General features: G+C 36.4%; 1 protein-coding gene across 1 annotated transcript in view; it reads left to right on the forward strand.

Annotated features, from left to right (window-relative positions):
- Nucleotides 1-4,498: 4,498 nt before the first annotated feature.
- GPR149 (G protein-coupled receptor 149) overlaps nt 4,499-23,366 on the forward strand; it is an 86,995-nt gene continuing 68,127 nt past the window's right edge. Inside the window, exons 1-3 of the mRNA XM_019966234.2 lie at nt 4,499-6,091; nt 7,060-7,252; nt 12,628-13,082. Coding sequence (XP_019821793.2) covers nt 5,072-6,091; nt 7,060-7,252; nt 12,628-13,082 — 1,668 coding nt within the window. The 5' untranslated portion in view covers nt 4,499-5,071. The remainder of the gene's footprint in view (nt 6,092-7,059; nt 7,253-12,627; nt 13,083-23,366) is intronic.

Below are 23,366 nucleotides of genomic sequence, written 5' to 3' on the forward strand. Positions count from 1 at the left end.
TCTACAGACTATGGGGAAGCAAAAGAGTCAGACACAACCAAGCAATTAAATAGCAAACAGATCCCAGCACACATTGGTGTGGGTCAGGAACAATGTGGAGGTGGCAGGGGTGAGGGGGCATCACAGAAAAATTAAGGATCCAGCATAACACAAGCCATGCAGGATGAAGAGAAATCTGGACCAGAACAGAACCAAGAACTATTCTCATAGCTACTTAAGAGTTTTTATCAGGTCTATAGTGAAAAGAAGCTAAATAATAATATCGCAACTGCTTCATATGTCACTTACAGTTTTAGTACTTCGCTGAGGATATTATTCCGTCCTCAGGGTATTAGCTGCTCAGTTGTATTCAACTCTTTGATACCCCATGGACTGTAGCCTGCCAGCCCCATGGACAGTAGCCATGCCCGCTCAGTTGTGTCTGACTCTTTGTGACCCCATGGAATTCTCCAGGAAAGAATACTGGAGTGGTTTGCTATTTCTTACTCCAGGAGATCTTCCCAACCCAGGGATTGAACCCAGGTCTCCTGCATTGCAGGCAGAATCTTTACTGGCTCAGACGGTAAAGAATTCTATCCTCAAGATACTGAGATATTGAAATAATGTCATTGAAACCTTGGAGACCTGGTGGCTCAGCTGGTAAAGAATCTGCCTGCCAATGCAGGAGACGCAAGAGTTGTGGGTTTGATACCTGGGTTGGGAAGATCCCTTGAAGAAGGAAATGACAACTTGCTCCAGTATTCCTGCCTGGAGAATCCCATGGACAGAGGAGTCTGGCAGGGTATAGTCCACGGGGTCACAAAAAGTCAGACACAACTGAGCAGGCATGAACAGCCCAAATGGGTCTAGGGAAAATAAGATGCAGGGCTCCTCCTGCATTACCTCATTACTAATTTAAGACTTGGTCAATTTGTTGTGCATAAGGACATTCTCATCCTAAGCATTAAATATTTACTGTATGGAATCCCTTTGGGATGAGAGGTTTTTGAGAGGAATTTAAGGAAGAAGATAATTTGAAAAATGACTGGACCATAAGCTTCTTAAAGGCAGGAACTCTAATGTTCTGTTTACCATTAATGTACATTGTCTGAACTTTAGACACCCAAACAGATGTTGAATGAATGAATGAATGATAGTTTACACTGTATAGTTATATTTGGAATGACTGTGTCTGCACTCAGTTGTATCCTACTCTTTGTGAACCTATGGACTGTAGCCCACCAGGCTCCTCTGTCCATGGAATTTTCCAGGCAAGGATATTAGAGTGAGTTGCCATTTTCTCTTCCAGGGGATCTCTCCGATTCAGGGATCAAACCCACATCTTTTGTGTCTCCTTCATGGCAGATTCTTTACCAACTGTGCCACCTGGGAAGCCCATATAATTATGTTTAGAATAACTATATATTATTTATGTTTTTATTCTATTGGATAAATTCGATCATTCTCAATCCACTCAGTGCTTCACAGAGCTCTATATTAAAATTCTCCTCCAGATATTATCTTTATTATATGGCAAGGTGGACCTTCAGAACTACCATGGTCAAGAGCATTGCCCAGATTGAGTAAAAAGAGCAAGCATTAACAATAAATCTATTTCTCTCTATAAATGTTCTATATTAACATATATAAGACTTCATAAACTAAAAGCCTAATGAAATGTTTTCCATGTAATTCTCTCTAGGTTGTTTTATAGTCTGTAATGCTACATTTTTAAAGTAACCAAAACAGCACTGGGGCAATAAATGCATCTTCACCTAAACTATTCTGCCATAATCATAATTTTAATTTAAATCAATATAAATTTGCATTATTAAATAATTTGAAGACAGGATTTTAAATAATTGAGATATAAGCTTTACCATAAGTGAGACAGAGGAACAAGGCTCACTCACAAGAACTAAGAAATCTTTCTCCTCAGCCTCCTAAATGTTATCCTGGTTAGCTGAAAGGCATTTAGAGTGTTTTTTTTCAGTGCGGGAGGATATTGCAGAGAGATGGAGATTTTGGTAAATGGAAGGCTTACAACTTTCAAGAAACTCATAATATACATATATATATATACATATATATATATATATATATATCCCTTGGAGATATATATATATCTCCAAGGGATCTTCCCAACCCAGGTTTCAAACCCAAGCTTTATGTTTTATATATATATACATATATATGTATATATATATAAAATACAGGAGCCTGGCAGGCTACAGCTATGGGGTCACAAAGAGTCAGACACGACTAAGCGACTGAACACACTTGCAATATGTGTGTGTGTGTGTGTGTGTGTGTGTGTGTGTATATATATAACATAAAGCTTGGTCAAAGGTTGTCTATAAATTAAAACTTTGAAAAATTAGATATATCAAATATTCTTTCTGAGAAAGAAAAACAAACAAAACTTTATAATTGTCAAAAGTCATTGGAAGTGTTCCCAATCACGCGGTGCTAAAAGTGGGCAATTAGAAAATGTTTGTATGTGTTGTAATTAAGAATGCAAAGCCAGTCTACAATTTTAAAAATTGGCCCCATCACTTTCTAAGTGTGTGGGGACAACCATGTGCTTAATGGCATTAGGATAAGCTAGGCTACCATCCAATAACAGCCCCCCTAAAACACAGTGACTTACACAATAAACTTTACTTCTTAATCATACAAAGCTTACTATAGGTTCTCACAGCCCTCCAGGGCAGCTATGATCCTTCAGTTGACCTAACATTCCAGACTGCTTGAATCTGATACATTCTTCATGTTGGCAAAGGCCTCCATGTCATCATAACAGGGAAAGAGAAAGCATGGAGAACCCAAGCATCAGTTCAATATTGATTATTGTGAAGTAGGCAGAAAAGAAAATTAAGACAAAGTTAACCTGAACTATTTAAAAACCATATCATCAAAATTCAGAACTTGAAAGGGCATAAAAATGATCCAGTCAAGCCCTGTATTTTACAGATGTGGAAACAGACACCAGAGAAAGTATAAGAACGTTTACCCAAGGTTATACAATCAGCAGTAACACAGTCTGGAATGGAATCCAGATTTCTCTCCTAGCCCCCTACTGGCAGAAAATTCTACCACTAACCTTTGGAAGTGTAGTAACTCTCTTGCCCTTCTGTCATGTGGTAGAGACCCGGGCAACATGATGCTTAGGTATCCTATCCCTTTTCCAAAATTACCTTTAATAGAAAACCCAGAAATGATGGTAATGATAAGGAGAATGTCTGCAGGCCTCAAATGTTATTGTGCCACTTATTATTTATTCCTACTCATGGCATTTTAGCAATGTGATACATATTATCCAACCCAACTACAAAGCCAAGGTTAAACACCATATTGAAAATTAACTGAGAACCTTTTTACTCACACTACTCTGCAAGGTCCATTGCTATCAGTAGGAAGAGTCAGAGTGCTGAGTTAGCTGTCACAGGTGACTTTTGTTTCCATTTGCTGAGTGAAAGAGAAATTGAACAGTATGTCAAGATTAGTGAAGGGTCTACTGTGTCTATTGAAGGGTATGGCCGGCAATGACTAATACAGTCACTTTTCATTTGCATAAAGTCAGGTTCAAAATGTAGCTCCACTTATCTTTAATATGAAAGGAATGATCAGAGTTCTATTACCACATCTATTTACTTAGATCATTACCATATGAACCTCGTCCTTTCCCTTTCCCTGCTTTGCTTCAGACTCCAGCACTGAGTGTGAAAAGGCAGCCTTCATTCATGTCACGAAGCTGAGCTGTGAAGGAATACTACCCTAGAGCATCCTGGGAAATATTGGACCAGAGCTATTGCTGTTACTTCTTTGTTAAGCCCCACATCTTTCAAAATTGATGATTCTTAAAATGAGTTAAGAAATTCATTTATTGTACAAAGCACCCCAAATACTCTGGTTAAAAATGTTTTTGTGAAGTAACCTCCCTTGTATGCCCTATATACTGTTATCTAACTTTAACAACTAGAAATTATTTATTCAAAAAGCAGCTTGCTTACTTTATGACATTGGCATAAAATAGTTACATGCCTAAAGTTAGAATGTCTCCACCCGAAGAGTCTCCAAAATCTTGTTTAGTGTAGTAAGGACCATAATGACATTCTTAAGTACAATAGATATTTTAAAAACAAACAAAGCTGGTACCTCCTATTTTCTTTAAAATAGCATTGATGATATTCTTCCTCCAGTGGATTATAGATCAGAGAGTTCTATAAGAATTTTTTAAGAATTTTATAAGAATAAAAGCAGCCCCTTAGCAGAGTAGCTTGGGCCTCTGAAATGAAAACAAGATGCTATTTTTCATTCACATCAAGCCTGAGCAAGTATTTGGGTTAGTTTTATATGTCAAAACCAAAAGGGTAGGCTTAGCAAAGACATTGTCTCTTGCTTCAAATAAGGCAGGCTGAGGAGATGTACATCATTTCGCTCACACACAGAACTCCCCTCCCTTTTGTTCCTGCTTCTCTCCTGCTTAGAGCTGACTGACTCCTCCTTCCTGCAGCTCTGAGGATCACAGGCTGATTGAAGAACACAGCAATTCCGATGGGGAGCTGTGCTCAGTGACTCTCTCTCGTTTTCTGTCTCCCAGTCTGTGAACCGGCCAAGCTGAAATCTACCTGATAATCTCTCTGCCTTTGAATCCAGCTCTGGAACCAAATGCATCATTTTACTGCTCTTAAAAAGTGAATAGAGTTTGATTACCTCAAGCCAAAGCTGCTTTGCTCCAAAGAAGGACCCAAAAGGATCCAGACATCATTGTTTTCCAGTCTACTTGAGGAGCTTTTGCTTTCATGCCTGAAACTTGCTGGTTTCAGGAGGGAGTTTTTGGCTTTTTTTTTTTAATTGAAATGTTGAAAAGTTTCTTATTGCTGCTTTAAGTGGAACCCATTTTTCAAATATGAGTTGAGTCAGGTCTAATGGAGACTTGTCTGACCGTTTTCCGCAGGAATGACCGTGGAACATTTTGAGGGAAACTTGGTAGGAGAAAATGAGATCTGATTTGCAACTATTAATGCTTATTAATCGTGAGACTATTTACAGACCTATTGAAAAAGAAATTGAATATTGACCAAGGATAATGTCTGTGTTTCTCAGTAACTTATCAACAAATGACTCTAACTTGTGGAAAGGAAACCATAATTCGACAGACCCTTTAAATCCGCCAGGAACCGTGAATATCTATCTTTTTTGCCTGACATGCCTAATGACTCTGGCAGCCCTGGCAGGCAGCATTTATTCACTAGTTTCTCTGCTGAAAATGCGGAACAGAACTGTTGTGTCCATGCTTGTGGCTTCCTGGTCTGGGGATGATCTCATGAGCGTCTTGTCGGTGACCATCTTCATGTTTTTGCAGTGGCCAAATGGGGTCTCTGACTACTTCCAGTCTCTGTGCACCATCTCTGCCTTACTTTATTTATGCCAGGGCCTCTCAAGCAACTTGAAGGCGACTCTCTTAGTCTCCTACAACTTTTACACGATGCACAGGGCTGTGGGGAGCCAGGCAACCTCCAGAAGATCCGGCCAGGTGCTCGGCGTGGCGCTGACCGTGTGGGCAGCCAGTCTGCTGCTCTCGGCGCTCCCTCTGTGCGGCTGGGGCGCCTTCGTGCGCACGCCTTGGGGCTGTCTGGCCGACTGCTCCAGCTCCTACGTGCTGCTCCTCTTCGCTGTGTACACTTCGGCTTTCGGAATACTAGCCGGCCTCTCGGTCCCGCTCACTTACCAGTTGCTGTGTTCCGAGCAGCCGCCAAGACTTCACGCCAACTACCAGGAAATTTCCCGTGGCGCTTCCACTCCAGGGACCCCTGCAACTGGAGGGAGAGTGCTTTCCCTGTCCCCAGATGAGGCTCCAGGTCCGGCCCCGCGGTACTCTGGAGGATGCTCCCCAAGCTCGGACACCGTGTTTGGAGCGGGTCCACCCGCGAGGAGCTCAGGGCCAGGGCAGGAGCCGGGGCACGGTGCTGCCGCTGTGGCTGGAGACTGCAGGCGCGAGAACCGGGGGACTCTCTTTGGCACCAGGAGCTTCACCGTGAGCGTAGCGCAGAAGCGCTTTTCTTTGATCTTAGCGCTGATAAAAGTCACCCTTTGGCTGCCCATGATGGTAAAAGTGCGGTTGCTCACGGTGTGCGGATGTGTGTTCCAAACAGTATGAGTGCGTGTTGAGACCAGCGCCCCTGGTTTGGAGGGTCACCCAGAGATGTTCAGTTTAGTCCGTTTACAAATGTATCTCGGTTGGTTTTCAAGTAGCACTTGGAGGAAAGCAGTTCACGAGTAGGACTAGCAGCCGCGAAGCCTTTGCTAAGTGCTTCTCAATTCAAAATTAGGGAGGAGGGCGGGGAGCGCTTTCAGGCGCGGCAGACTTAGTTTTCCCAGATCTGTCATGGTCAAGGGTGTTCTCTCTCCGAGCAACGTCTGGGAGTATTCAGAAAAGGAGGGAGGCAGTGAAGGAAAACAGTGTATGCCTCTATTATTCCCAGAGTCTCCTGTCCTGCTCTCATCTTTGCTCCATTCCTCCATAGTAAGGTCGCAGCCCATCCCCATCAGGAAGAGAGGAGAGGCATAACCACTAGTAGAGAGAACAGAGAGTAGACAAAACCGGCTTTTGTTCACGCCTCCAAGAGAGAGCCAGAGGAGAGAAGTGGCAGGTGGTGCCCTAGAGTGACAAGCATGGCCTGGCAGGGCTGAGGGGCTAGGGATATGACAAAGGACATCTGGAGTACCAGGTACAGGTTTCACAGATGCTTGCCTGTTTTCTGGGATAGCGTTTTTTCATGTTGTGAACTGTGATTTTCTGGTGGAAACTTGAGCTGGCAGCCAGCACAGACCAGGCACTCAGGAGTGGAAACCCTCAAAAGCCTGTGCAGTCCGAGGAAGCTGGCCTCTTCCCAAAGGATCCTGGTAGCCCAAAACCAATGATGCCAGCTCAGGAGCGGAGCTTCTAGCTCTCAGATAGGAAAGGGGCCTGGAGAAGGGAGCTGAAGGGAAAGGAGCCTTTCCCCTTGGGGGAAAAGGCTTGGCAAAGTGGAAAACATTTTCTTGGGGTAGGTCTGAAGCTCTCTGCTTTTACAGATCCACATGGCGGTCCAGCACATCTTGGGGTTTAAGAGCCTTCCCTTTGAGATGCTCAGCTTTATGCTAACCCTCCTGGCCACCACTGTAACTCCAGTGTTTGTCTTGTCTAAACATTGGACACACTTGCCCTGTGGCTGCATCATCAACTGCAAGCAGAACACATATGCAGTGACATCGGATGGGAAAAAACGTAAGTCCTGGATAGTGCAGAGGTTGAGAACAATATGCAGAGGGTCAAATACAGAAAGGTGGTCTTTTGAGAAAGTTGCCTTAGTAGGTGATGAAGAGTCCAAGGACAAGTGAAATGGTACATAAAAGGAAGAAATGTTAAACAATTATCAGCACAGTGCTGGAGTAAATTTTAAATGAGACGGGTTTAAAACAACTCTGTGGACTGCATGTACATTGAATGGTTATTTTAGGTGATTAAAAAAAGAGAGAGAATTCATTCAACCCAGCATGAAATCAACAAAGGACTTTAGATGTTATATCCACCATAACTCTTAGCTGAGTAGAAAATCAATCCCCCTCCCAAGTCTACATAGGAGAAGCCTGCATTTTTGAAAAGTTAAAATTTATTATGTTAAAGTTTATTATTATTGAGTGGAACAGTAAAGAAAAGCATTTCCATTATTTTGCAGATTGTATTCTTCCAGGGTGTTGGAAAGTTTTCAGAGTAAGCAATAAGAGCACCTAAAAACATTTCCAAAACAAATTTTAAGTGTATGCCTCTGCCTTTAGAAAAAATACAGATATATACACAAATGACAACCCCCACCCCCAGCCCAATACCTGTAATTTCAAGAAAGGACAAAGGTTGGCAGAGTTGTTCATGTATAAATCTCATCATTAGTTACTAAAAAAAATCTGTTTTAAAAACTGCATCTTTAACAGGAATGGAGTCAATTATAAAGCTCACTAGAGTGTAATTGTTCCTATACTAAGACAGGAAAAGTTGAGGAATGACCTGTATATTTTTACTCTATCAGGAAGGAAAAGGATATCTTTTTTGTCATTCCAGAAAAAAGATAGGATGTTCTACCATTTAATAAATCCAATACACTAATAAATGCATTAGTGTATGCTGAATTAACTCTTCCATTAATTGTCCTTTGCTCAGAATAAGCAAGTATATTTTTGTTTAACAGAGAAGAAAGAGTGAATGAAAACAGTCCATCTCAGACTATATTAGGGCTATAAAAACTGGAGACTATTAAAAAATACTCTGTAATCAATTCTTCAACAGGGTTATTTTATAACATTCAATAGTCATGAACTGCTCATTTTCCATGTATTCATGACATTTAACGTCTAGATAATTTTCAAATAACCTGAAGATTTTTTTAGTGTTAAGGGTGCCATAAAGTTTTATTGTCAATAGGCGCCAAATTTGTCTATGCCCTTAAAATACAATAACCACAGAACTTGTAATAGTATGTGCTTCTGGAGATTAATATCCAGAGCAACTGTGACACAGAAAATGAAAAATAAATCTTTTTGATAGAAAACACAGAAGAACATAGAACATATAAAAATTACTTACAGACCTGAAAGTTCTACCATTCTATCAAACATTAATATTTTGTCAGTAAATTAATGAAACAATCCCACCTTATATATTTAAAATTGTAAGAGAGACAAAAAGAATTTAAGAATAAAAGACAAAAAGAATGTCCTTTTTAAGAACTAAAGGACACTTCTATCAAAGTCAAAAAACAAGCAGTACAACATATCTATCACTGTAAATCATCTAGGAAGCAGTGTCTCTGGTACTACACAGGACAGAAGAACCTACAGCAGGCTAGTAGAATCAATAATCAAGTTAATATCTCATGTTTGAAATTCGAACCACACCTTTCAAGATCAAAGTAATATTTTTCCTCTAAAATTCCCATTGCCCTTATTTGTATAGGGCCATACAGGGAGAGACATAAAAATTCAGGGAAGATGTTGAAATGTAAGCCTAGAGAAGCATGGCTTCAGAAACAAAACGTGAAAACATTCATTTAAAATGGCTTCATTCTCTTTTGATCCCAGGCTCTGCCACAGGGAAATTATAAGAATAAGAATGGTGTATTTTCACTGTCTGACCCACCATAAATTTTCCTTTTGCTAGGATGACACACAATTTTGAAACTCCAAAAATGGCTCATCCTCAGGTGGGCAGGAGCTTGGTCAGTTACTTGATATAGTACTTTGATTCTATATAGTTATAGTACTTTGATGGCTCCAGTTTCACACTTAAGCTTTTTCTCCTTAACAGATTAATGTTCCCCTTTAATGTTTTTTTGTTGCCATTGTTTTGTTTTTTGCTGAAAACTCCAGGAACAAGAAAAGGAACATATTTTTTCCTAATTCACACTTACCGTGAATATGATATAAACATGATTCTACATCTCAGCTTCACTATACGGAAACTGAGAGACATGCAACCAGAAAATGAAGTTTCCAGGGATAATAGTTCTCTCCTTTTTCCAACAATAATCTGTATTACTAATGTCTCAAGACAAAAGTGGTTTTAAAACAGGATGATTTTAACACAGAGGTCTCAGGTGGCAGACATATGTATTGGATATGCCTTTCACACCCATTTTGTTTTAAAATTAAACAGACAGTTCAAGTAAAATACTTTCTAAGTATAAAAATCAGATTTTCGGCTTCCTTTTTTTGATGGAGTCAAAGTATCTGGTGGCATATTACGCTGAAGAATTGTATTTATACGCTGACAAAATTACTTATGTCTAAAACTGTCATTGGCAAAATGTGATTAAAATCAGAAGACTAGAGCTAATTCATGTCCTAAATAGGATTTTGCTTTTCAGAACAAATGAGCGTTTGTGCTCAGTTGTGTCCAATTCTTTGTGACCTCGTGGACTATAAGCCCACCAGGCTCCTCTGTCTGTGGAATAGTCCAGGCAAGAATACTAGAGTAGGTTGCCATTTCCTCCTCCAGGGGATCTTCCCCACCCAGGGATTTAACTCATGTCTTCTGCATTGGCAGACGGATTCTTTACCATTGTGCCACCTGGGAATCCCCAGAACAAATATAACAGTGTACTTATTTCTCATAAGTGTAGTATTGATTTCCAAAAGATCCTGACTCTATCCTGATGGTCCTTAAGCTTCTTATAAGCTACTAGTCAGTCATTGACCACCCTGTTATATTGTTATAGCCAATACCTTCATTAGTTAGTCAGAATTTACCTCTAGTGTTAAGGAAAAGTAACTAACAAGAAATATTTCTATTGGTTACATTTTATAATTAACATACTTCCCTTAACTTAAAGATAGCCTATTGGAGACATTCTGCTTTTATTAACATATTTCTCTTGCGAGTCTGATTAGCAGTACAGCAATGTCCCATAGAAGCTAATAACTGCAATTCTGGAGTCAGCTTTAAATTCACATCTCTTTAAGTAAGTAATCTTAGGTTTCCTTTAACAGCCTCAGTTTTCTCAAACGCAAAATAGAACCAATTTGCCTATTATTATGTAGGGTTGTTGTTTTGTTAAATGACATGACCCCTGTGCCTAACTGGCCCTGGAATGCTCTAGTTCCCCATCGTATCTTTCGCAATCAGACTTCCTTCTTGAAGCCTACCTCAGACTGCCTCTTGCACCTCATAACATGCAGGTAAATTGTCCATTGAATTAATTCTTTAAAAATCTTGCTCATTTTTTCTTTCTATACTTTATAGTTGTGATGTGTAGCTAATAAGATATATAGCTACAGATATCAATTTACGTGATAAAATTGGAGTTTTATGACAGTTTTTGTTTGCTTAATATCTTTGAATTGACCACTTGTCACTTTGTATCTTATTTTAGAGAAAAAGAAAACCTATCAATAATTGAAACATCCCTTTATTCAGCTTTCATACTATTAAAACAAACTAAAAATTCTAATTTAATTTTATTGAACTATATTATTAGAAAAACTTAAGTAGTACTATAAATGAGACAGTGGATGGTGTTAACATCTGTTTCTACTTTTCCATTTTCTTTGAATAGAAATTTTTATTTGTGTCCTGGTTCAAACAAAGAGTGTTTTTGGCTCAAATAATGAATGATAACTATAAATTCTATCTTTCAGTCAGTGAAATTGGTTTGTAAATCTTCAGTTCTCAGACAATTTCAGTAATAGAATCAGCATATGAATGACACAAGGGTGTACTATGAAATAAATCAAACTTTACCTGTTGTTTTCATAGACAGTTTATAGTTTTTAATAAACTTTTCCCCCAAGGATCTCTCAATGTGTGCTAAGGGTGTGCTATAAAACACAGAGCTATCCAAGTAGAAAAAGTTTTGAAATGAGCCATATTTGAAAGATGAAAACCAAAATATTACATGGTATTTTGTCTACCATCTTGATATAGCTTCATTCTTAATACTCAAAAACTATCTAGTATTTAATGATATTCACACAAAACAATTATATCACTTCTGTCATATTCTCACTTGTTATTTTAGTAAAACTTTATACTGTATTCACTAAATAGTAGTAGTGTATATAGGATATCATCATATTTCATCTGATTTAAACCATAGAAAGTTTTACGCATTCCTGCTAAACTCATCTTGTAATTAATAAGGTATAGACATGTTGTAAAATGCTTCATCTCACAGAAATATAAATATATGCATATTTTTACAGTTCATTTCAAATTATTCATGCTATTTTTAAACGTTTAAAAAGTATTTCAGCATTATCTAATTTTTAATGTATTCATTTATAAACATAAATGTCAGCAATGATATACATTAAAATATTGAAAGCAGTTATATCTATTGTTGGTATTGCCAGCTGAATAGCTCAAAGAATATTAAAAGCTTCCTTCCCAAGTTGTTTTTTTTTTTTAAGGATAAATTGCTTTTGTTATGTTTATTTATTTATTTGGCTGTGTTCGTTTATAGTTGTGGCATGCTGGAACCTCATTGTATCATGTAGATCTTTTGTTGAACACACAGACTTTCTCTAGTTGTGGCACATGGGTTCAGTAGAAGTTGGGGCAACGTGGACAATCTACTTGTGGTGTGCAAGTTTAGTTACCCTGACGCATGTGGGGTCTTAGTTCCCAGACCAGGGATAGAACTCACATCCCCTGCACCAAAAGGCAGATTCTTAACCACTGGACCACCAGAGAAGTCTCTATTAAGAGCTTCTTAGTTAATATCTAGTAAAATAAAATTTATAAACTATGTATTTTATCCTAAAATAAAGAAATGCACAATTGGTAGACCAATATAGCTACTCTAAAACTGAAAGTATATGAGACTTTTTAAATTTATAGCTAAAGTTTTAAATAAAATTTGTTTAAAGACTTCAGGGTTCTGGATCTGTATGTATGTCAAGCCTTTCATTGTGTAAGTGACAACAATTAGGCCCAGAATGATATGATGGCTTGAACTTGTAAGGACTATTTCTTTGCATAATTGACAAGATCATTTTAAGATTTCATACTAATCAGGTAACTCACATTCTTATTTTTATTCACTTTGTATATTCAACTGCTGTTTACATCTACCTTCCTAATCATGGAATTTTGTTTTTGTTTTTACGTAGCCAAGAGGAGATGCTTTGAATTCAATCTATCATTCCAGCAAAGTTATGGAATTTATAAAATAGCACATGAAGATTACTATGATGATGATGAAAATTCTACAGCCTGTCACAATCTCATGAACTATGAGTGCACAACTACAAAAGACTCTCAGAGAGACACTCATATCTTCAGTGCCATAAAAGTGGAAATCAGCACCACACCCTCTCTGGACAGCTCCATACTAACAGGCATCAACAAATGCACAAACACTGACATTATAGAAGCTGAAGAGGAGTCCCACAATGAAAGACGTGTTGATCCTCTACTCTCTGAAAAAGCAGAAGGTGATATTAAATATGATGAAACCACCTTTTTGGAAGGGCCAGAAAGAAGACTTTCTCATGAAGAGAGTCAGAAACCAGACCTTTCAGACTGGGAATGGTGTAGGAGTAAATCAGAAAGAACCCCTCGTCAGGTACAGTAAAGATTGCTATTATTGTAAAGTAAAAATGAGACCAAGCATGACAGCATGCAAAAAAATTATCAGTTGTTTATTTCATTCAAGATAGCATTCACTTTCAATTAATTTACATAATATTAGATTTATTTCAAAGTGTCTTTTGAAGGACTTCTAAATGTTTTTAATTAGTTCTATACTTTCATTCAAATTCTATATATTTGGGGATTGGCAGAGTTAAATATGCTTTTTGAGAAGAGTAGAGCATTCTAACTTCATGTAATCCGTATAAATTCAGTCTAGACCCTTGAAACTTATCTCAAGTTAATTAACTTACAGGTTTTATTTTTCTTCACCTTAAAACTTTACACAAGTCCCTGAAAGAGGTTTGGGGGCAAAAGTTTATATAACTAGTGATGAAGAAATAGTCCTATTGCAACTGTATTAGATAGCTTACCTATTAACCTTGCTGAAATTAGTCCCTCTAATACTCAGGAAGGAAAAAAAGATCTATTTCAGAATACACCCAAGTGAACCTTTACAAAACCCTGCTTAATGTTCCATCTTTTTAAGGATTTAAGAATGTTTATATAATGTTTTTTAATGAAAGAATTTGTATGGTAAGCTCATCTCATTCTTTCCTAGATTACAGCCTGCCTATAATGGTGAGGAGTACTTATTTTATTAAAATCATAGTGTGATATTGATATGATTGTTCTTTCCTCTAAATGCTCATATCTGATAATTAAAGTTGCCCTTGCTTTCCACACAATTGATTTACTAGGAAAAGATACCTTTTTATACCTGACAGTGTAAATCAAAGTCCACTTGCCCATAGTCTCTGAAATTAAAAATACAGTTCTTCAAATACCCACTAGTAATAATGCAATCATTGATCACAAATATGACCATAAAGCACCAATTATGAATATGAACAGAATTATCTGAGATTTCCTTTATTCTTCTAATTAATTAAAACTACTAGTTTTACTTTGATATCATCAGTTTTAAAAGTTGGATAATAAAACAAAGCATACAAAACATATGATTAAAAATAATTACACATAGTGTTCAGTGATTGGATATCTCAAAAAAAAAATCACCAAATATTTACTGTAAATTGAAAAATATCATAAAAAGTATACTACTAATAGGACATATTGTTCTGTCAGTGTGGACACACGGACAGGACACACACAGTTTTAAAACAATGTGGTATCCCAGCTAAAAGGGGCCTCCCTACAATATCATCATCAATTTGCTCCTAAATAATCTAAGCCTCCTGGTTTTCTTGCACTTAAAAATTAAGTAATATTCATGATGAAGTGAGTATGTATATGTGTCATTGTGCACCCATCTTCACCCAGGAACTTGGAGCTACAGTACCCTATGTTACTCCTCTGTTCCATCCTCATGCTTACCTCTTATCAGTTACAGGACAGCTATCTTGACTCTTGCTCATGCTTTTTGGTTTTACTATTTTATCACAAATGAGTGTGTTTCTAGCATAATATAGTCCTTACTTTTGCTTGTTTTGAGTTTCCTAAAGATAGCAACATATCTGGGTGGGACTTGTGTTTTTTTTCCATACTACCTTACTTTAAATAACTTCATTTTCTAATTTATTTTGTCAAAACAATGGGAAATTCTGCCTCAGTTATCACAACTTATAGCTCTTATTTAAAAGCCTTAGTTATATTTTTGGAGAATATAATCCATTCTCTTAGAATTGGGGGAATATGTAAAAAGATCAGACACTGCTTACAACTAAGTATATTGTCTCATGAGAATACTAAAGTACAACTTACAAACCTCTGTAAATCAAAAACCAAAATGATATAAGGAAAGCAAAAAATAAATCCAGATATCTTTTAACTACAAAGATTGCTTATTAAGTATTAATATTGTAACATCTGTGAAGAACAAATAATTCAGGAAACTGATTTTAAATGATCCTTTAAAAATATTTAGTGGTAATATAGATAATACAATGCTTAGGAAAGGTAAATTTATATTTTAAGAGACTAATTAAAATTAAATGAAATACTATCATAAATTTTAAAACAACAGCAAGAAATCCTTAAGCTACAGGCTCATGTTATTGGTATGACTTTTCCTTAGCATATCACCTACAGACTTTAAGGCTAACATTATAACCAAAATGTGTTTTAGGGTTGAAAAGCTTTTTCTCTGACCAAAGATTGGTTTTAACTCTTAACCTATTCTTCACCAGCAGATATTTCATGGGAAAAGGTAATGACTTAAAAAGCACTTTTCATTCTCTCCTTCCAAGTTCTTTCTTTGCTCTGAAATCAACTTAACTTGTATATCTTATAGTGATACATTAAACTTTGGTAGATATTGTAGTAATTATGAAAACACTATCTTTTTATCTTCTATGGTTGTATTTTCAAATATTTAGGTTCAATTTATCAGTTCATTGAATTATCCACGTTCTTTGTTTTGGGGCTATAAAAAACACAGGTTTGATTTAAAATGTATTTAACTGTCCCTACCATATTTTTACAATGTGCTCAATCATTCAGTTGTGGCTGACTCTTTGCAACCTGATGGACTGTTGCCCACCAGGATCCTCTGTCCATGGGGTTCTCCAGGCAAGAATACTGGAATGGGTTGCCATTTCCTACTCCAGGGGATCTTCTCAACCCAGGGATCAAACCTATGTCTCCTGCATCTCTGCACTGGCAGGTGGATTCTTTATCACCTCACCATCTGGGTAGCCTTTTTTTTTTTTTTTTAGAATACAATAAACATTGCTTTTTTTTTTTTAGCGTTTATGCAAGTAAACAAATTCTCAGTATATCGTGTTGGAAATTCTGGTAGGCGTGAGAGTGTCAGATCAAGGTTAAGTTATAAAGAAAATGGTAGAAGAATGACTTGAGTAGGTTTAAATGCTGTCCGATAAAATGTATCAGAGTGAGAGTGTTTGTAAGACTAAAATTCAGTGTTATACTTAGCCACACAATTGCTTCTTTTTGGACCCCTAGTAGGTTGAATCCTAAGCAGTTTATTGTTTTAAAGTTCAGGAAAAAAAATAGAAATGTCAGAGGTCTTCAGTTACAAAGATTTAGTGTGACTGTCCCTCAAATGAAATAACGATTTTCTAGAACCTCAAAGTTTTGTCATCTCTGAATAAAGAAAACTGTACTTATAAAATAACTTGCTAGCTTATTGGAGATCACTTTGGGCTTCCCTGGTGGCTCAGAGGGTAAAGCATCTGCCCACAATGCGGGAGACCTGGGTTCCATCCCTGGGTCAGGAAGATCCCCTGGAGAAAGAAAAGGCAACCCACTCCGGTACTCTTGCCTGGAAAATCCCATGGACAGAGAAGCCTGGTAGGCTACAGTCCATAGGATCGCAAAGAGTCAAACACGACTTCACTTTCACTTTTTATCTTTTAATACTAATCTCATCAGGTTATCCATGGATTTCATTTTCTTTTCTTTTAACTTGTTGTCTTAGAGCCCTAGAAATTCATTTATTACTATGAATTAGCAACAAAGATATGCTGTTATCATGCACTTCAGTTCAGTTTAGTTCAGTCGCTCAGTCGTGTCTGACTCTTTGCGACCCCATGAATTGCAGCATGCCGGGCATCCCTGTCCGTCATCAACTCCCGGAGTTCACTCAAACTCACATCCATCAAGTCGGTGATGCCATCCAGCCATCTCATCTTCTGCCGTCCCCTTCTCCTCCTGCCCACAATCCCTCCCAGCATCAGAGTCTTTTTCCAATGAATCAACTCTTCGCATGAGGTGGCCAAAGTACTGGAGTTTCAGCTTTAGCATCATTCCTTCCAAAGAATACCCAGGACTGATCTCCTTCAGAATGGACTGGTTGGATCTCCTTGCAGTCCAAGGGACTCTCAAGAGTCTTCTCCAACACCACAGTTCAAAAGCATCAATTCTTCAGCACTCAGCTTTCTTCACAGTCCAACTCTCACATCCATACCTGACCACTGGAAAAACCATAGCCTTGACTAGATGGACCTTTTAGTCCCACTTGTAATTCTTTATCATCATAGCATTTAAAAGATGAAAGGTCCTCTACTACACCAGTAGAATATAGAAAAACAGATTCTGAAACAATCCTCAAAGGAGAGTCAAGTGCTGGAAGTGACTGCTTTTTGAATTAGCCATACCAACCATTTGGAATAATGAAGAATAAACCAGTAAGAACTAACTTAAAAGTCACCAGGGAAATCAAAGAAATTTTAATTTTAAGGAAAATGTTTTAACTATCTAAAAATAGTTTTACAAATCAAAGTTGAGTACTTCTTTGTAATATTTAAGTACAGCTTTAATAACTAATCACCAAGAGATAGATATTAGTTTAAAGAATGGGGCAAAGTCATTCATATCAATGTATGGCAAGAGCTATCACAATGTTGTAAAGTAATTAGCCTTCAGTTAAAATTAATTAATTAATTTTTTAAAAGTAAAACAAGAATGTGGGGATAAAACATTTAAGTGATGTAACATCAAAACTCTAATAAAGAAATACACTGTAAAAAAGAGAATGGGACAAAATCAATCCTTGTCACTTCATATATGCCCCAAAGTGAAATAAGACTTGAATACCCCAGTGTACATATCTCTTTCCTCTCCCTAAAAAAGTGCTTCTTCCCTTTTCATTTTAAAAAATCAACTATTAAAAATTTAAATCAAGCATAAGATGTTAGTGTTTCCTCTGACACTGTCACCTTGGTAATTGCAAATGCTTCAACTTGTTCTCTGAGTAATTTTTGGCATTTTTAAACTGAAGTGACATAAGGGGAAAACGCACATATCACCTCCTGTTTGTAGCCTCAAGGCAAAGATGTAGCCTCATCTAAACACAAAATGAGTGTTTGGAATATAGATTTTTTTATATTTAGCTACATCTGTTTGTTTGGAGTGGTTAATTCCACTCACTATTCAGAGATCTGAAAATTGTTACACTGCTTTCTTTTTTCAAAACATTTATAATCCTTTTTGTTTTATGATTACAAGGTAATATAATTATTGTAGAAAAAGTTTAGAGATTGCTGCTAAGTGAAGAAAAACACCCACTTGTAACCACCCAGAGTTAATTACTGTTTACATTTTATCATATAAAATTTTAGGCTCGTTTCTAAGCATATATTTTCACTTTTGACAGAAATGGGATTGTAGTGCACGTATTGTTTTGAAATCTGTTTTTTTTCCACGTAAGAGTATAATTTTCACCTGATTTAAATTGTTTGAGCCATTTGTGTGATTATCTGGTATAGTTTAGAATGGATGTTTAGAGTGTGGTTTAAAAACTTGTTCACGAATATAAATTTGTTCTCAAGTATTTAAAGTCTTGAAAGTTGAAACTAAGGAAATTTCATTGTAAGCTAATTTGAATATTTCATAACACATTTTGCGATTCTCACAGCACGTACCATTTGCTAAAGTGAAATAAGTTGGGCTAACTGTTCAATTTCTATGGATTCAAGAGGATTAGCATTGGGTCAAAGCTTATGTAGAATCTTACTCACTTTTTAAGCTAAGGGTTGTGTTAATATCCTCAAAAAACGCTCATGGTTTAAACCTTAAAGGCTTTGTGTTGGACCTGCCCAGTTATAGCTTAGATCTCTTCTACAGCTCCAATTGTTATCCCTTATTTGAACTCAAGTAGCTGGAAACACTACATTTTAAAATCTTTTTAAATACGAATTCACTTATTTTAAACACTCATTTTAAACACTATTTTAAAACACTCATTTTAAAATAGTATGAGAGTTCTAATATATCCTTCATCTAGTTCTATTAATGTTAACATGCTACATGATGATAATATAATTATTAGGGAATTAATAACTAATTTATAGACCTTATTTCAGCTTTACTAGCGTCCTGCTTATGTCCTCTTTTCTGGTCCAGAACCTGTTCCTCAATTCATTACTGCAGTTACTGTCATGCCTCCTCAGATTCCTCAGTCTCCAGCAATTCCACAGTCTTTCTGTGTCTTATTACAGATGACTTTGACACTTTTGAAGACAACCAGCCAGTTTGTTTCACTTTGCTTTGTTTCTAGGATATCCTTGAGTTTGTAATTAACACATGTTTTCTATTAATCAAATTGAAGTTATAAATTTTTGACAAGAATAACACAGAAGTGATGTTTGCCCTCCCCAGCACACCATATCAAGAGGTTTGTGATGTTGATATGTCTTATGACAATGATATAAACTTTGATCACTTGTGGTGTCTGCCAGATTTCTCTATGTAAAGTTACTATTTTTCCCTTTGTAAATTATAACTATTTTGTAGGGAGATATTTTTGAGGCCATGCTATGCAAATATTGTTTCCTATCATACTTTTGCCCACTAATTTTAGCATTAATTTATGAATCTTGCCTGTAACAATTATTATGTGAAAGTGATTTTCTATTTCTATAATTTCTCTATATTTATTATTGGAATTATCCTGCAAGAAAAAAATGATCTCTTCTCCTGTTATTTGTGTTAGTATGAGATCAGATACTTATTTTAATCTATATGTTATTAGTAATACTATTTATTTTATTACTCCAGTTAGCCTACATTTGGCCATTGGGCTATTTTGACTTATTCAGGTTTATGCCTTTATCCATTCAATATGCCATTCTCCTCTCTTTTTAGCACGTCCTTACTTTCTAGCAGTACAAGGTATTAGTCAGTATCATCTTGTATTTTTCCTGACCCATCCCTAGAATCAATCATCTTCCTAAGGAGTTCTAGTTCCTTTTGTTAAAGAATGGGATTTAGAAACCAACATCTGGGTTCTAGTTATTGTTACTAGTTATTGTTATTGTTACTGAGATGTCTTGCTTCTAGACTCTCTCATTGGACAGATCTAGGAATATATGTATGTATGCTCATGTGTGTGTGTGTGTGTATATATATATATTTCCATATCAATTTCTCTTTAAAAATCATTTAAAACCATGAGTTTAAACTGATAGCTCCCAGTCCAATCGAATATCACAGCATTCATTCAAACCCTTCCTTTTTCTTTTTCTGATAGTGAGAAAACTGGTTCTCATTCTCCACAAATTTATTTACTTATCTGCTCAATCCTGATATACACATAAAGTAGTTTTAGAAATGCTAACCCTAGTGGTCCAGTGACTAAGATCCAGGGCTCCCAATGCAGGGGGGTCCATGTTCGATCCCTGGTCAGGGAACTAGATCCCACATGCTGCAACTGAGAGTTCACATGCCTCAACCAAAGAACCCCCATCTTGCAACTAAAAGAAAACACATGCTGCAGTGAAGACCGAAGATCCTATGTGCTGCAACTAAGATCCAATACAGCCAACTAAATAAATAAATTTTTGAGAAAGAACTACTAACCCATACTGCTGCTGCTGCTGCTGCTAAGTCACTTCAGTCCTGTCTGACTCTGTGCGACCCCATGGACTGCAGCCTACCAGGATCCTCTGTCCATAGGATTTTCTAGGCAAGAGTACTGGAGTGGGTTGCCATTGCCTTCTCCCCTAACCTGTACTAATGTAGGAAAAAATATTAACTAGAATATAATAGTTGTGTATAGTTCTTTTTATTTTTAACCTTAGAGTTGACACGGTTGTCCACTTTTAGTTAGGTTAGTTATTTTCATTTCCATTCCCTTCATTTTGTATTACATATTGAGTTTCTCTCACATTCTTTTTTATTTTGATTATTTATGTTTAAGTATGTGAAATTACTGGGTTTTCCAGGTCACTCAGTAGTAAAGAATCTGCCTGCCAATGCAGGAGACATAAGAGATGAAGGTTCAATCCCTGGGTCAGGATGATCCCATGAAAGAGGAAATGGCAACCCACTCCAGTATTCTTGCCTGGGAAATCCCACAGACAAAGGAGCCTGGCAGACTATCGTCCATGGGGTCGCGAAGAGTTCAGTTTGACTTAGCAACTAAGCAGCAGCAGCAGCAGCAGCATGTGAAATTATTACCATGTTTCCAAGAGTCAGAACTATTGAAAAGGTAGACCATCCACTCTCATTCCTTTTTCCCACTCTCATTTTCCCATTCTTACCTCCTGTTCCCACCTAGTCCCTGTAAATAATCAATATCATACTTTCTAGTTTAATCATCCTGTATTTCTTTTAGCACAAAGAGCAGATACATGCATATCTTCTTATATCTTCTTCTTCCTTACATATATTCTTTTGTACTTTGCTTTTTTCATTAAGTAATGTCCTAGAAGTTTCTATATATCAGTCATAGATATTTCTCATTCTTTATATAGCTGCATAATAATCTATAGTGCAGATACACTATAGTTAATTCCACTACTCTTTTATATGAGCCTTAGATTATTTCTGATACTTTGCAATTAAAAATAATATTGCAGTGAATAACCTTATGCAAATGCATTTTCATATTGTTGGAAGTGTGTCTTTAGGATAAATGCCTAGAATTAGAATTTCTAGGTTAAAAATTAAGGGTAATTTTGTTAGAAATGGTCATACAAATTTGCACTGCCACCAGCAGGGTGTAACAGAAGACCCTTTCCACCACCTCCTCAATAATAGAATATATTATCGTGCTTTTTAGTTCTTGCCAGTCTGATAGTAAAGAAATGCTATCTCAGGGTTGTTTCAAATTATAGTTACATAATTATAAATGAATTTAAGTTGTTTTCATTTAAGAGCCTATTTATCTTTTCTGTTTTTTGTAAATTGTTTTTATCTTTTCCCATTTTTCTATTGGATTTTTGTCCCTTTAGCCTTTAATTTTTAAAGGTTCCTTACATATTGGGGATATTAGTTCTTTGTGACATATGCTGTAAATATTTCTGCAAGTTTTCCATTTGTCTATTTAACTTTACTTACGCTGTCTTTAGTATGTATAATTTTTAATATTTTTATAGTAAAAATATCATTTTTTATTACTTGTCTCTGGATTTAGAAAGTCAGTTTTTTATTTTATTTTAATGAAGTATAGTTGTTTTACAATGTTATGTTGGTTTCAGATGCATAGCTCAGTGGTTCAGTTATACGTTCTTTTTCAGATTCTTTTCTTTATAGGTTATTAGAGTATGTTGAGTATAATTCCCTGTGCTATAGAGTAGGTGTTTGTTGGTTATCTGTTTTATATAGTATAAATATGTTAATCCCAATCTCCTAATTTATCCCTCCCTGACTTTCCACTTTGGTAACCATAAGTGTGATTTCTATGTCTGTGTGCCTATTTCTGTTTTATAAATATGTTCATTTGTGTAACTTTTTTAGATTCCACATATTGGTAATGTCATATGATATTTGTCTTTCTCTGTCTGCCTTACTTCATTTAGTATGATAATCTCCAGGTCCATCCATGTTGCTAGAAATAGCATAATTTCATTCTTTTTATAGCTAAGTAATATTCCATTGTGTGTATGTATATGTGTGTGTGTGTATACACATACACATGTATATCTCACATCTTTAATTCATTCATATGTCAATGGACATTTAAGTTGCTTCCCTGTCTTGGCTACTGAGAATAGTGCTGCCGGGAACATTGGGGTGAATATTTTCAAATTATAGTTATTTCTGGATCTATGCCTAGGAGTGAGATCGCAGGATTGTACAGTAACCCTATTTTTAGTTTTTGGGGGATCTCCATACTATTCTCCATAATGGCTGTATATAGTGGCTTCAGTATACATTCCCACCAACAGTATAGGAGGGTCCCTTTTTCTCTACAATCTCTTCGGCATTTGTTGTTTGTGGACTTTTTGATGATGACCATGATGACCAGAGTAGAAAGCCAATTTTAAATGGAGTTTACTCGAGTTTTCTTACTTGTAGGGTTTCACTTTTTACATTTATATCTCCAATCCATTTGGAATTTATTTTTGTGTTTGGTATAACATATGAGTATAATTTTATCTTTTTTCCAAAGGTTGACCCATTATTTTCTAAAAGGAGTCATTTATTTAAAACTCAAATATTATCCACAGTGTTTTGAGACATTATCTTTATCTTATAATAAATTTCCATATTTACTTGGGTCTACCTCTGGTCTTTCTATTCTATTCCACTATTTGTCTATTCGTGCACTGGTATCTCACTGTTTCAATTAGAGAGACTTTTAGATTATAATAAATTTTAATGTCTAGTAGTCCTGACCTCCCCATTCCCCTTACATTTTTCTTTCTCAGTACTTTTCTTGCTATTCTCGTATGCTTGCTTTTCCATAACAACTTTGATTTCAACTTGTTTACTTCCTTTAAAAAAGCTTTATCAGGATATTGTTAAGCTTATAAGTTGGTCCAAAGAAAATGTTATCATGTTAAGTTGTCCT

This window comes from Bos indicus, chromosome 1 (assembly GCF_029378745.1).
Source record: "Bos indicus isolate NIAB-ARS_2022 breed Sahiwal x Tharparkar chromosome 1, NIAB-ARS_B.indTharparkar_mat_pri_1.0, whole genome shotgun sequence".
Classification (NCBI taxonomy): Eukaryota; Metazoa; Chordata; class Mammalia; order Artiodactyla; family Bovidae; genus Bos; species Bos indicus.